Genomic DNA, 15,895 nt, shown 5'->3' with positions numbered 1-15,895 from the left:
AGAGCGTTTCATGTCTGTGCAGTTGAACACTCAGCAGGACAAAATGGAATCAGAAGCGCAGCAGCATAAAGGCACTGTGTTATTTCTACAAGCCAATAGAGGGAAATCCAAGAGAAACCATGAGCTGACCACTTGTTTTTCAAAGAAGTGTCCAAAGGTCCAAACAAAAAAAGTCCAGGCAGGAAATGGAGGGCTGGTTGACCTCCAAACACCAATCAGACAGTTCATCTATCAGACAGAATCCAGTAGCATCCAGAGGAGTCTGAACTGAGGGGGCAGAACCAAGGGCAAAGGTCACACAGTAGTGAGGGCACTGAGGGCAATCTCGTTAGTTTGTTTGTTCAATGCCCACAGGTTCAAAACACACACACACACACACGCGCGCACACATGCACGCACACACGCACACACACAAGACTCAAGACACAAACAAAAGTGTCTTGATATTTTAAATAAAACAGCAAATTTGGTATGAGGCATTAAAGGGATAGCTTGATTTTTTTTAGGTGGGGTAATATCTGAGTTACTTTTCCGCAGTCAGTGTATTACCTACAGTAGATGGTGGTCAGCACACCTGCAGTCAAGAGCAACAGGCAGGAGTACCAGCAAGCACAGAAGCTAAGCCAAGCCCTCTAAAGACTGAGGCAGCAGCAAAACCTATTTAAGTATTTACAATTTTATAGCATTTAGTATTTATTATTTTAGACCCCCCCAAAAATAAATAAATATCAGTTTAATTTTACACTATATTAAAAAAATGTTCTTTGCTTTACCTTGCTGTCAGACAGCAAGTTTACATGAGGGGGAACTAAAACCATTCTCAATGCTCTCATCAAAGCCACCAGACTCCATTGACAAAAATAGTTATTTAACCATGCAGAACATGGGATCTGCTGGTCTACAACTGCCTAGATCGTTTAGTGAATTTATGTTATTGTGTGATTTTGGTGAACCAGAACTGACCTTTTAAAACACCAAGGTCACACAATAACAAAACAGACCCCTGTGTTCTGAAAGCTAAAATTACTGTTTCTGTCAATGAAGTCTGGTTGCTTTGACAATAGATAACTGCTTCAGTTTCCCCTTCATGCACCTAAACAAGTCTGTTTGACGGCAAGATAAAGGTATGAAAACATTTTTAATATAACGTACACATACAACAGACATACTTTTTTATACCAGCAAAACCTGGTAAAATAGGTTTTGCTGCTGCGCCTGTCCACAATTAAATATTGCTTAGCGTCCGTGTCAACACTACTGTCTGCTTCTTCAAACTGAGGCCGTGCGTACCATCATCTACTGTAGGTAATACACTGACTATGGACAAGTACCTCATGTGATCCCACTTTAAAAAAACCTAAACTATCCCTTGAAGGCAAAAATGAGACAAAACCGATCCACAGGAAGTTGTTACTGAATAAAGCCGTGGATATATTTGTTGAGTGTTTGTAGTGTGCATCGATGGAAACAAACGCCTGAAAGATGGAATTAAGCACATAAACAGTGTCATAGTTTATCAGGATGTGAAATAAAATTGGTAGCAAACTGAATAGAGGAAAACAATGACATGAAGTTTTAAAAAGAAACTTTTTAAATATGATATTTACCAGTGTTGCCACTTTTAGATAAGTATGTTTATGTTGTGCCAAATCTGAAGTTCAGCTGAAAATGAGCCAGCCCTGATACTTTTCCAGCCTTCAGGCACTCACAAAGCATGTGAACAACAATGCTCACATTTCAGCTGCTTGTCAGTTAAAAAAAGAGGGCTAAAAGTGTAAAGGAATGTTTTCTGGCCAACAGCTTCGTCTCCAGATTCAGTGCACACGGACATTCATTCATCCTCACAACAACAAAAAGCCACTCAGTAAAAAAAAAAAAAAAAACAATCTCTGTGCTTGGTTCTGCTTGTTCATTTTGATCCACAACCAGCTAAAAGGTCAAAAAGGTCACTGTCCGAAAAATTAGTTCCATTCAAATCCATTTTATACACATTAAAAATTGTACATAGTTGGTGAAGACCCCACAGGGATGGAAGGATGACCTAGTAGTTGACCTCGTAGACAGTTGCCTTCTTATCTCCTGAGCCCGTCACGATGTACTTATCATCTATGGAGATGTCACAGCTCAGCACTGACGACGACTCCTTCGACTGTAAGAGGAATAAAAGATGTGTGAAAATGTTCAGAATGTACTTGAGACTGAGAAAAAGCAAAGAGAAGACGAAGGCCATTGTGTGTATAGTTACTTTTACTTTTGAAAATCTAACCGTCCTCCATAGAAAAGCTGATAGGTGTTTAATATCTTTCTAAAAAACATTTTCATACAATCAGAAACCTGCTGGCTATCAGACTGTATTGTATTTGTTTATGTTCTCAGTTGTTCGTTCTTCGACACTTACCTGGAATATGCTGGCTCCATATGGGGTTCTCCATGCGTTGAGCAGATTGTCTTTTCCTGTGCTCACAAACCACTTCCCTGGAAGAGATGGCAAACATTAGGCCACATCAAGGAAAAACATCCACCCAAAATTTGTATGTTTTAATTACCTGAGTGATTTAGACCACTGGTGGTTAAGGCAGCTAATCATTATAATTATATATATATATATATATATATATATATATATGTATGTATGTATATATATATATATATATATATATATATATATATATATATATATATGTGTGTATATATATATATATATATATATATATATATATATACATATATATGGTGTTAACACTAATTACAGTCATTAGTAAGTTCACCTGTGAAGTAGATCTATGTCCCCTATGCAACGCCTAGTTTGATACTCAAATACTCATCAGAAATGTTACCCATAATTTCAAAATTAATGCTTAAAACAGCCCAGTAAACATGACTGGGAAATATTCAGGTCATCACATTTATAAACGCACAAAAGGCGCTTTTGTTCCGTGTTTGGAAGAATCATTAAAATGTATATATGATTTTACATTCATCACAAGAAAAGTGATTTTTTTTCCTCACTGTTTTTTTCCAGAGCTTGTAAAAATATACAAGGTGCCAATAAAACTCTGATCTAGCAGCTTGAGGTTCAGTAGCGAAAATAGCATAGTTACAGAAGTCCTGACGGCTCATTTAAAGCCATGGTTTCTGAATATTTCTCATTAAATTATTGGAGAACATTATTTACATAGCACCTAGACCTACTTTAAAATAAAATAAAAATATGGAAACGGCACTTTTTAAAATATGGGAGCGTTTAAATCATCTGTTTGTTCCTACAGATAATTCACATTGACTACTAAAAAGTCATCATTGGTTAGGATTTTCATATCTTGGTCCAGCACGATTTCTGGCAGCACAATGCAATCCTCTCAAAAACCAACTTCATTTAAATTGTAAATTTTGTGATCACGTCTCCTACACAAAGCTGACACATTCAGTCACATTCCCTTATCCTTTACTCACCATGTAGTGCTGTAAACCTGCTGCAAATTGTAATTTCCCCCACTGCAGCATTTCACTCAACACATAATAATTCTCATCAGTTCACACACAATTTGAGCAACAAGTAATTTCCCCCAATACTTGGTACATTTTCTTCCTTTGAGACATTTTGACTGTTTGAGGTAAATTTGCAGATTCTTACCACAGTGAGCGAATCTGAGTGACAGCACGCAGCTTTCATGCAGGTGGAGCTGGTACTTGTCAGGTTTGGTGACGTGTAAAACCTCCACATTATTGTTCTCCATCCCGACTGCCAGCCACTCCCCCGTTGGACAGTATCCCAGTGAAAAGATCTGCAACAAAACCCAGTACATCTCTTATAGTTTATAGAAATATAATACATAATCGTCTCTTATATTAGTCTACTCTTGGATGTTTTCAGAGCATAAAGATTGTGTTTGTCTGCGGGGGTGGCCACTCATATTAGCATATCTATGGATGCTGGCAAAAGTCCACTGTATGCTTTTCTACACCATCATAAGCATTTCATACTAATCTGTCAAAACAGATGGCTGTTTCAGTTTTGGAAATCTTATTAAGTATGCAGCAATCCTGCCAGCAGCAATTATACATCATGAAATAAGGTGGTGGGTGAATGATCTAGTCAGTTTGCTTTTTTTTTTTTAACAAATCAGAAGATTTTTTTTCAGGTGATGACGACACCTGATGGCTGTTTAAACCTGCTAAACACATCAGATTTTTTCTCTGCCAAATCGCTGGTGTTAAAGTTGCTGAAGCTGTTTTTTAGGGGGTGTAGGAAGAGATATTATTGGATAGCATTAGCACTCTCTCCCTGTCTGCCCTGGCCTCTGTGGGCTCTCTTTAATGCACACTCACCTCCTCCTGTGCACACTGAGATTGTGAAATGGGTCTTTTCAGGAAAATTGCAGTAATGGTCTATTATTTCTGCTCTTCTACTCACCTGAAAAAAGCTAAATTCTAACTGTCGGTGTTATTAGTATAAAAGGTATTTGAGCAGAGGGCAGGAAACCAGAGCTCAGTCTGGCCTTTATGGTGGGTTAAATGTTCTGAACCGAGCTTTTAAATTACTGCAATAAAGTGAGGCCAGAGAGTGTCATCACACAAACTGTGAATGACTTGTCCTGAGATGCACAGTTTTTAACAATCTGAGCATTTTACTTTAACCACCAAATAATAATAAAAGCAGTGCAAAAGTAAACCAACTTATTGCTAAATATATATGGTAACCAACAAAATGAAACTAAACAATTATAATTAATGTTATAACGTATGTTATTTTAACATTTTTTTTTGTTGCACACATGGTAATATTTTATATACTATATTCAGCAATTGTTAATAAATACCATGTGCTTTGTAAATCATCTATAAATATTATTTAGATGTTTATTATAAAGTAATAACTGATGATTATAATATGTTGTTAAATGGTTAATAAATATTTTGTAAAGCATCTGTAAACATTATTTAGATTGGAAAAAGTCAATAGCAATAACTCATTTTTATAGGCATTGCAGTTCTATAATGGCACCTAAATACTATTTATAGATGGTTTATAAATGATTTGGTAATCATTACTTAATATAGTGTAAGGATTAATGCCTACTGTGGTGTCCATTATCAGGAATTAAACAATGATGACGAGACCATTAATTCCTGATTATGGACACCTCAAAGGGCATTAATCACCTTATACCATGGTCACTGGCCAAAGAAAAAAAAAAGTTAAGACTTTAAATACACGGTCACCCAGAAAGTTGGGGGAAAAAAATGCTTTCAAACATATTCAGTTAATTGTGATGATCATTGTGATGTTTGGAAGAGACTGATTAATACAGTTTTGAAAAGATATACACTTTATCTTTCAGGAATAAATCACATTGTCATAATCATTTCATGGAAAAAGGTAAAAAATATTTTAAATACATGGAAAATAACACTTTTTAAAATATGGGGTCTTTAAAATCATCTGTTTGTTCTTCAGATAATTCAGAATGACTAATAAAAAGTAATAATTGGTTATTTTATTCCAGCTTGATGGGTGACTGTATACATATTTTCATGCATTTTGCAATCAAAATGTAAAGTTTTTCACAAGCTACATCTCTCATTACCATCCTCAGGCAATGAAAACGTTGAGACGGCAGTGTATGGTATGGATCTTTGGTGTTCAGAGAAAATATCTGCAATAAACTGTAGCCTGAGGCTTGGACGGCGTCCCTTTTGCTATGGCTACTGCGAGCACATATATTTACATCAGACAGTGAACAGATGGTTTTAATTAAACTACTTAGTAGATGTACATTGTCAGGAATGAATGTACACCCTGCAGCCAATCAGAACTAAGTATTCACCCAGACCAAGGTGTAAAAAATGTTATGATGTGTGCAACAAAAAACTGTTAAAATAACATAAATGAATAGCATTATTTATACTTAACAAACATTATTGATTGTCTTTTCATTGTTTGTTAATAGTAAGATAACTAGATAAATAGTAAGATAACAAATCAATATACCTTTTAACAGTGATGGCTATATTAAATCATTACTACAAACTATGATCCACACAGATATTAAGTATGAATACAGTGACAGCAGCAGTCCAGCAGCTGGTTTAGGTGTTGCAGTTGTTATAACAGTGGGAGGTGTGGCTGCAGCACTAATACACAGGGTGTTTGTGTACCTGGGAGGTGAAGTCGTGCTGCTGCAGCTGCCGTCCCTCTCTCAGGTCCCAGGACCGCACGGTGTTGTCCAGCCCTCCAGTCCACAGCTTGGTTCCGTCATTAGAGATGTCTATACAGCTGGCTCCATCGGTGTGGCCCTGGAACTGCCTGCAGAGAGATACAGAGTCAGACGAACACATACGGCCTTCATTAAATCAAATGACGTGTTTGTATCTTGTCTTGTGGAGAAGCTCTTCAGACTGCAAAAGGACAAAGTTACAGATCCGGTATGTATGAATTTAGCCAAGTCAGCACTCTAGTCTTTGATAATGACACTTTCTGACGACTAATTTGTAAAATTTGTAAAATTCTAATGTTTAACTAAAATTCTTTATTCTCTATTTCAAATTCTTTTTATGAGAATATGTCAGATAAAGTCAAGATTTGGGGTTACGCAGTGAGAGCTATTATTTGTCTTTTCACCACACGAACACAAGTAAGGGTTTAAATTAGAGCCAGACAGATTTAACGGACGACCAACTTTATCAGCTTATATTGGCCTATCATAAACGTATCAATCGGTATCGACACCTATGTTGTCCGATATGTGCCAATATAAAAACTTTGTTTTTATATAATGCAGAAGACAATACTTGGGTGATTTAGAAATGGTGTTATTTTATTTGCACTTATTCTGTATTTAAATGGTCAGTTATTGACTGATACTCAACATACAATACTTTCATTTAGCTCCTTTTTAAAAAAAAATCTATTCTTTTTTTTCTCAGTGTTCATTTCTAGAGTTGGTTAATAATGTTATAACATTGTACGTATAAAGTATCATGGTACAGCAATATTCTTACGTTATTATTAAAGTTATTATTTTAAGAAAGCAGCCAAAGTACCTTTGCAGCATCATATCTGTGCAAAATCGCAGCACAATCCACAATGTATTTTAATTCAAGCTCAATAACTCACTATATTGGCCACTATATTGGTGTGTCCAGTGAATAAAAGCAGTACACAAAAGTGATTTTTACTTTTTTTTTTTAAACCATCTGCCATGTCTGGGTATGTTTTCTTTTATGTTTTGGTGGTAGACCGATCATTTGCGGACCTCTGGACCAGACTGTGGATTCAGAAGTTGGCATTCATCGTTGTAGCTATTTTCAGTTTTATTGTATCAGGTTGGGACAACTGGCTTTAAGTTGGTAAGACATCAAAAATTTGGTTTATCGTCCAGCACTTATGAAAACCCTGACAAACCGCCTCCCCAGCTCCGTACCTAACCAGAGTCTGGTTGTGAAGATCCCACACGGCTATGTTTCCATCGGAGCAGCAGGAAAAGCAGACCTTGGAGTCGGGGCTGATGGCCAGAGCGTAGCAGGCAGGTGCTGACGAAGTTAGTTCAGCCTTGATTCGTGGAGTTGGTGTAGCCAGATCCCAGATTGACAGAGTACTTGCCTCGCCCCCGACGATCAGAGTCCGCCCATCCGGAAGTAGCCGACAGGAACGGATGTAGTTATCTCTGTTCTGATGTCACAGACGCACAATTAAAAAAGTAAAGATTAAACTAGTTGCTGTAAGCAGCATGTTTTTACCACTGCATGTAGTATGTAAGATATTTCACTCACAAGGCAGTCGAGCTGGGATACAGGGGTCTTGTTTCCCGGGTGACTGATGTCCCACACCTTGACGCAGCCCTTACCGCCGGTGTAGACATGACGCGTCGGGTTACTGATGGTGACAGCACACACCACCTCCCCATGGCTGAGAGTATTGATCTGTCGTGCGTGGCGCGGGATGCCTGGGCCGATCAGCGCGTCCGGGGGAAAAGGCACAGGCTGCATTTGTCCATCAGCGCTCACATGAAAGGAGTACGCTCTACAGGACAGAAGAGAGGTGGCAGTGAGGGTAAAGGTACATGTCAATCGGACAAAGAAGAGGAAATAAAGAGCGATCTATTAAAGAGAGAAGAGACATACGGTTTTCCACCAGGAATGCCTGACAGGTTGGGAGGAAGGCCAGGGACACGTATGTGATGGTGAGGATCGAATCCCACCTGGAGAATATGAGAAATAGTTTAAAATAAGATTTAAACATGAAAAATATACAAAAAAAACTAGAGATGATAATTTTCTGTGTCTCTGTTACTCAGTGGAAGAAAATGTCATGAACTGGCTGCTGTTTTATATATTAAGTGCACCATAAACAATAAAGTACCAGGGTTATACTAGATGTCTAGGCATCTATGATAGTGCCAGGCAACATAAAAGTAAGATTTTTAGACATCTAAGTTATAAATGTTGCTGCATTTTTCAATGTGAGGCAGGTTTTAACCACTACAATATGGTCAACTGAAATTTTGTCCAGTTTTAATTTGATTGTTTTTGACCTGAAAATCACCAAATAAATGCTGACTGAGCATCCAACCAAATAGGTGATATTTCTGCCAGCTACCTAATAAAATAATACTCTTTCACTAAAGGCACCTTTTTCCATATGTTAAGGACAGTTTTTAAACCGTTTAAATAATTAACACACATATGGTGCCAACAGTTGTAAATTATAATATTTAAAAGATACATAGTATGATCATTTTCAGGTTCAAATTTGTATTTTGGGTTCCTGTGTGTGTGTTTGGGTACCACTTGTGTGCGTCCATAGGCTGCCACTGCAGCAGCAGCCACCGCGCTCATCTGTGGAGAGATGTTATGCAGGCCGGTGTAGGCTGCTCCAGCTCCACTCAGCTCTCCGTTCATACCTGGGTGGGGAACCATTGCAAATGGGCTGGGGTATGAGCAGGGCACTGCCAGCGGCGTGCGGAGACCAGGAGCTGCAAGACAAAACAGCTGTGACATTAGAGGTCCTATTTTTATCTCATAGAAGCTCCAAAAACAGGTACTTTAATCAAACTTCTTACTGATTCATAATCAATATGTCAGTGGTGCACACAGAGAAGGTTTGCAGCACTCACCCAGCACCTCGACTCCTGGCGGTTTACCAGGTGCAGACCTCAGGCCCGGGGTGGCGGTGCTGCTGGGTGTCGGGGCGTCAGAGCGGGATGTTGGGGTGCTGGACTTGGATACCGGTGTTGTGGATTTCTCGTTCTACAACACAAAAAAATCACGAATGTAAACAGCAGCTTCAGATGGAGCAGCTTTCTCTCTGCAGAAGAGTTTTAGAGCTAAAAGACACAAGCAGCATAACAACGAGCACAAACATTTATGACTCATAAAAATGCCTTTCTACAAACAGATATGTAGTTCCTGCTCCTGATAAAATCCAAGGTTTTTATACCATACTTACAATAATAACATTTTTCTGAATGCCTAAAAATAGAAAACCACCCTGAGAAATGATGGAAAAGAAGATCAGAGGGCTATAATTACCCCAAATGACTCACCAAATTAATCTCTTTGGATTTGGATGAAGGTGTGCTGCTGGAGGAGGCGATGGAGGACGGACTCAGCGGAGCGTCCTTCTTCAACAGGCGACTCTTGTCCAATCCGTTCTCCCGAGGCGAGTGGGCAGGACTTCCTCTCGGAGACGCTGGATCCTGTGGGGGGTGAGCACAGCCAGAAGAGATGAGATGAGAGAGATTTATTTTTTAACACAAATGATGCTGTGCTGCTCAACTGTGCCGTACCTCGTTGGAGACGTCCACAACCAAGTTGTCATCGCTCTTCTCTCCATCACTTTCCTGGGAGGACACACAGAAGTCACAAACTTGACTTTTACTCTGTGGTGAAAACATCTTTTATCAGAATTTGTGCTAGATTTACACAAAACAGGGTATAGTTTATGCATAATGTTCATCAGCCGATATTAGATTATGAGAAATATATCTGTGAGATATCAGATATATCATGTTATATCATGTTTCCGATATGCACCAATAAGGAAACTTCTTTTTGTAATATAATGCAGGAAAAAGACATTTATGTTAATGTAGATGCATATAGTATCTATATCTATATATGTATGAGCATTTCATGCGCTCAGTATTTTGTTTTATTTTGAATAAAATGGCTGGACTTCAGGGGTTTAAAACTTCTACTGTATGTTCACTTTCTGAGGAGTCATAGGAAAAAACATTAACCCAAATTCTCCATCAGTAAAAATAAAGATAATCAGTTCTTTCATCAAATGAAATATCCCTTTTATTTGATAGTATAAAAAATCGAAATGACACAGTCATTAAAAAGGGTGATCATAAAATCGAGGTTTTAATTAATGCTTTTAACGAAGGCCATAAAGACTATTTTAATCATTCCTCTGAAATATCTCCTGTTATATATAAGTTTTAATTATATGATAATGAGGTAAAAAAAAAAATCCACTGTGGATCATCCAGATGGCTCATCTGGCTAAAGCACAAGTCATAAACTGCAACACACTGAGTTCAAATCTGAGCTATGACCTTTGACATGACAGGTCTCTGATTTAATGGCAAACTGTCCAAAAAGAAAAAAAGTGTGGGTCTGAATGTTTCTCATGTGACATAACTTCACATACTGTCATTCAAGCTAACTTTTTGGATTTGTATAAAAAGTTGTCACTCCTTTTCTTTCTTCGAGTCGAGACTCAATATGGCCATGACTTTGATACCAAAACATTCAAATCAAGAAAATCTGCCTTTTCTTCAGAAATAACACATTAAAATAAAAATAAAAATGCACTCACTGAGTCAGAAAAGAAAACTTAATATTGACTCACATAGCGCGTAGAGGCCAGCTCCTTATCGTCGGTCTTCTGTTTCTTGCTCTCGGAGGAGTAATCGCTTGAACTCCTGTGCTTCTCTCGGGTCCGAAAACTGGCCGAAGGAGACACAGAAGAGCTCTGGAAGAAACAAGAACCAAACACTTAAAAAGGAGGTGAAAAAACATTAATCATCATTTTAAAACACGAGTGTTGGAAAATGTCTCATTCATGCTGCGTGTACATTATGATATACTGTAACCATCTTTATCTTTTTATTATGACCATGAGGGATGAGAAAGCCATAAACTGTATAATCACCATATAACAAGAAATATATGAATAAATCATAACTAAAACAATAGTACTAATAATAATAAATCCCAATTGACGATAAAATAAAAGGAGACCAATCCAAATACATCACACAATCAGGTATTCACAGATGGTCTGACATCTGTGATTGGGGTTAGGTTTATTAAAGGGACATAATCCGGAAATTTGACAGCTTTTCTTGTATTTTGGCCTTCTACTAGAACATGTTCTGTATTTTTCTCACTTTGTCTGTCTGAATATCTGAATATTAAAGGCACAGGCAAAAAAACACATGAAGATCTTGCTTTTTAATTACAAGTACTCCAAAAAATGAGTGTCCTTTCATCACAAAGTGGACTGAAAAGGGAACATTACAAACACAAAAAAAGCAAACCTCACTGGTACCAACAGTTAGCTTAATCAAATTAGCGTCCTTGAACGCACCATGACTACATAATAGACTGTCTATATCGACATTCAGTACAGTCAATCAAAGGAAATTAGACACAGGAGTTTCAAGGCAAATCATTATTTATTTTAATTAACACAGGCACACATTGGGTCTACTTTAGAGAAAAAATAGGTTTAAGTTGTGCAATAAAATCTACTGATTGGATACCTAAATAGCCTCTCAAATAAATGCAATGTGGGAAAAAAAGCTGAAGTGAGTCTACCAAGCAAATAACAGGGACTTCTTATTCCTTTCTAAAGTCTGTGATAGGTTGAGGAAAATGACGGACATCTTAAGCCCAGGACAGAGTGAAAAGCACAGAGTAAGCTACAACTTAAATGCTACAAATCCTGGGAATGTGTCAAGACTTCTTCTTTGAGCTAAATTAAGACAAATCTGGCCCCAGCGTGCATCCAGACAGCAATGCAAACAGCACAGACACAGAATGACTGTGATCCACTCCACGGCTGGATATCCACATCACTATACCCCTTCCTGTCAAAACCATTTCATCTCGACTGTATCACACAACACCAAAGCCGGGCTGCATCCTCGACAGTTTGACGACACCCTCATGGCTCCAACTCAGCAGCATTATTTTTTGAAATATAGAAAAAGGGGGGGAGTTGATCCATTGATGTCTCTCTTTTCTTAATCAAATATGGCATCCTTTAAATACCATTAGTGAAGGATTAATCCTCTTTGAGAGGCAAAGATCAAAATAAGGTCAACTAAACATTTCCCCTCTTGCTCGGCCTGTCCCTGCTGATCTCTCGCTCTCTCATTGGGAGGCTCTCCTTACCCGGCACACGACGGACAGAGAGAAGAAAAATAAAGCAGGACCTTTAACTCGACCTTTCCACTAACTCACGCTTGTAACCTTTCCACTGCCCTTTGCCGTGCTGCAAGTGTTGATGACAAAGATTCTGTGGGGGAGGAGTGAGGTTTCGGTGTGTGTGTGTGTGTGTGTGTGTGTGTGTGTGTGTGTGTGTGTGGTCGGCCAGCACTCGTACCTGTTTACATTTTAGTACTCCGTATGTGCAAACAATGTTGAGATTTGAGATGTCAGTGTGTGCACAGGTGTCTCTTCTTGAGTGAGACAGAGCAGGTTGAGCTTCCTCTCTCTCTCCCTCTCTCTCTCTCTCTCTCTCTCTCTCTCTCTCTCTCTCTCTCTCTCTCTCTTTCCAGACTGATTAGATTAATTAGCCTGCAAATTAGCTCTTTGAAAAACATCAAGGCAAATTAATTTCGCTGCAGAGACAAATGAAGGCTCCGCTGGCAGTACAAGCACTGCGAGTGTGAAGAAGCGTGCGGTGTGACTGGGTGAAAGTATTAATTTACCAGCACAACATAATTATATTTGCCTCCCATTTCAAATTGATTTTGCAAGTCCTGATAATGATACCTGTAACCTTCACTGTTTTGCTTAATTTTCAGTTTTGCTAAAACTTTTTGGTGTCTTTCTTGTAATGAGAGGCCCAGAATGACCAAGTGTCTCCTTATATAGTATTGTTGTTCAGTACCATAAAGTGAAGGCAATCCTTTAAGGAGGATGTTTGGGCTGCATTACAGAATAAAAAGTGAAGTATAAACAGTGGTGGAATGTAACTAAGTACATATACTCAAGTACTGTACTTAAGTACAATATTATGGTTTATACTGTACTTTTTACTCCACTACATTTAGCCGACAGCTTTAGGTACTTTTCAGGTTGAGACTTAACATAAAAACATAAAGTGTTTAGAATTGTTTTGTTTTTTTAATTAAACCACATAACAGTATATTAAGTAGTTAAAATAAGCTCTACCTTGAGAAAATTAAAACACTGCTTACATAAATGCATCAATAATTATAACAGAATAATATATCAGGAATATATAAAACAGTGGGTCCATTCTGCATAACGAGTGCTTTTACTTTTGATACTTTGAGTACATTTTGATGCTGAAAGTTTTGTACTTTTCCTTAAGTACATTTTGAATGCAGGACTTTTACTTGTAATGGAGTTATTTCACAGTGTGGTTATAGTGCTTTTACTGAAGTAAAGGATCTGAATACTATTTCACTTGGATAACATTCTGTACCTTTACTGTGTAATTTTGTGTTATTTCTTATATTGCTTTCTGTAGTTCGTTTCATTTGGTCCACTCCAGAGCCACCAGAATACATTTTGGCATTGTATATTTCTGCAGATCATAAAGTTTTGCAATGCAAATCGCATTCCCTCCCATAGCGTTAATAAAGCTTTGAGGGAAAAAACTAAACAAAAATAAAACATACCAATGCACTAGGTCGCCGTTTTAATTCAAACAAAAACTACCTGGTTATGTTTAGGTGACAAAACTACTTGGTTCAGATTAGGAATAAAATCAGGGTTTGGGGTAAAAAAAAAAATTTTTTAAAACTACTGGATGCAGTTACAGTCAATAGGTCACATAGAGTGTGACGTTAGAATGTGACACATTTATGCACAGAACTTTATTTACATGTTTACTTAAAACGTAACAAAATTAACTTCAAATTAACTTTAGGTTTCACACAGGGACACAAACAGGACCTGAACAGTGGTGTGCTGGGTAGTGTCTGGTGTCTGTTTGACTCATCCAACTACTCTGACCTTCATCCACAGACAGAGATGTTATTATACTGTGTCAAATGGTGCTGAAAATGCTTAATGTCAACATATCTGTAGTTTGCAGAAATGTACAATGCACACATTGTTTTTCTGGCGACTGGGCCATGCATTTTAGTTTTGGTCCAACTTTTTACAAATGAACTAAGAAGAGTAAACATGAAGTTAGATCAGAATATAGATCAGCAAGAAACTCAAATGGACAGTTCTGGACATCAGGGCCCACATGGGGAAATCTAATTCTGGTAACTGACAGAAGAACAGCACTTTAAGGCTTCTGATGTCTACGTTTATGTTCTTTGGTGTCGTAAAGAGCTCAGTTTTATTAGACTGCAAATGTTATGAATAATGGCTTACAGGTAGAACCAGGATGGAATAGAGGGGTCTTGTACAGTAATGATTCAGGTTTATTACTGTTGGATTGCTGTTGCACGCTTTTTAATAGAGTTAATGAACTGACAAAGTACACAGATTTGGATAGAAGCATAGCAGATTTAACAGCTTTTCACCTATTAATCAGGGAAAATACCCGCGCTGACATGCATATGAATTACCATGCTACCAAATGATTTGCATAAATAGGTTGTATACACAGCTTTATACATATCAATTATAAGATTGCTTCCTGAAGAGATTTCATGATCAGAGTACATGGATGTATTACTAGTTTAGCTTTTGAAATCAGATATGTAATATCATTAAATTATGAGGTTGGTTTGTTTGCTTTCACACCACAAACAAATGATTGTAATGCACACCTTTTTTCTTCTTCTTAGGAATCTCTTGTTCATAATCACAATTCACATCTGAAGGCTGTCTGATCTGATCTGCTTAGGGCAGCTCCACTGCAGCTGGTGGAGGTTAGGGACTTTGCTCAAGGGCACCTCAGTTGTGGTTGTGAGAGAGTTGCACATTCACTTTCACCCAGCTCTATCCTGGCTGTCTGCTGTCTAAGGATTGAAGCAGCAACTCTCAAATCTCAAACTCGCTTTTCTAACCTTTCTGCTACCAAAAAATGTCAAAATTTACTCTCAGATGTGAAATATGATGCTGTATGTTGTTGTTTCCAAGGTCAGGAATCATCTCTGATTATGAGACTGACCTACCCCAAAGTGTCATTTCTAGGGCTGTGTTTAATAATAATTTTTGCTATCAATTAATCTATTGATACTTTTTCCAATTAAACGATTAATATATCTATTGATTAGTAAAACAATTGAATTTATCCCAAATTAATTAAAACAACTTTGTCATTCATATTTAAATATTAGATTTTTTACAAAAACAAACAAAGTATGCACTGCAGGGCATTATTCTTTGACAGTATAGCCTGGTCTTAACTCGTAATCTGTGTCCAATATACAGTCCAATATAAAGTCTAAAATATATATAAATATATATAATAATAATAATATATAAAATATTTATAAATCTATAAATAAAATTCATGCAAGAGCTTGTTCCATTCACTTAAAATGAATGTAGTGCAATGTTCCCTCGTCTATGTCTATTTGGCAATCAAACAACAAAATATAGAAATTATTTAAAAAAACAAAGTCAAAATTCAAGTCACTTTTGAGAGGAATACAAAAACAAGTTTAGCAGTCTATGAGAAAATCAACAACACTAAACACTAAAAAATAGTGTAATATAAGTA

At 37.4% G+C, this 15,895-nt stretch overlaps 1 protein-coding gene across 1 annotated transcript in view; it reads right to left on the bottom strand.

Annotated features, from left to right (window-relative positions):
* Positions 1-223: 223 nt before the first annotated feature.
* LOC131974495 (transducin-like enhancer protein 4) overlaps positions 224-15,895 on the bottom strand; it is a 45,177-nt gene continuing 29,505 nt past the window's right edge. Inside the window, exons 9-20 of the mRNA XM_059336817.1 lie at positions 10,859-10,981; positions 9,789-9,842; positions 9,546-9,698; positions 9,117-9,249; positions 8,788-8,975; positions 8,125-8,201; positions 7,774-8,023; positions 7,425-7,672; positions 6,160-6,307; positions 3,635-3,785; positions 2,399-2,475; positions 224-2,149 (exon numbers count right to left, since the gene is read on the bottom strand). Coding sequence (XP_059192800.1) covers positions 2,042-2,149; positions 2,399-2,475; positions 3,635-3,785; positions 6,160-6,307; positions 7,425-7,672; positions 7,774-8,023; positions 8,125-8,201; positions 8,788-8,975; positions 9,117-9,249; positions 9,546-9,698; positions 9,789-9,842; positions 10,859-10,981 — 1,710 coding nt within the window. The 3' untranslated portion in view covers positions 224-2,041. The remainder of the gene's footprint in view (positions 2,150-2,398; positions 2,476-3,634; positions 3,786-6,159; positions 6,308-7,424; positions 7,673-7,773; positions 8,024-8,124; positions 8,202-8,787; positions 8,976-9,116; positions 9,250-9,545; positions 9,699-9,788; positions 9,843-10,858; positions 10,982-15,895) is intronic.

This window comes from Centropristis striata, chromosome 7 (assembly GCF_030273125.1).
Source record: "Centropristis striata isolate RG_2023a ecotype Rhode Island chromosome 7, C.striata_1.0, whole genome shotgun sequence".
Lineage (NCBI taxonomy): Eukaryota > Metazoa > Chordata > Actinopteri > Perciformes > Serranidae > Centropristis > Centropristis striata.
The sequence above is the reverse complement of the archived record's forward strand: the minus strand, read 5'-3'. Positions and strand labels throughout refer to the sequence as shown.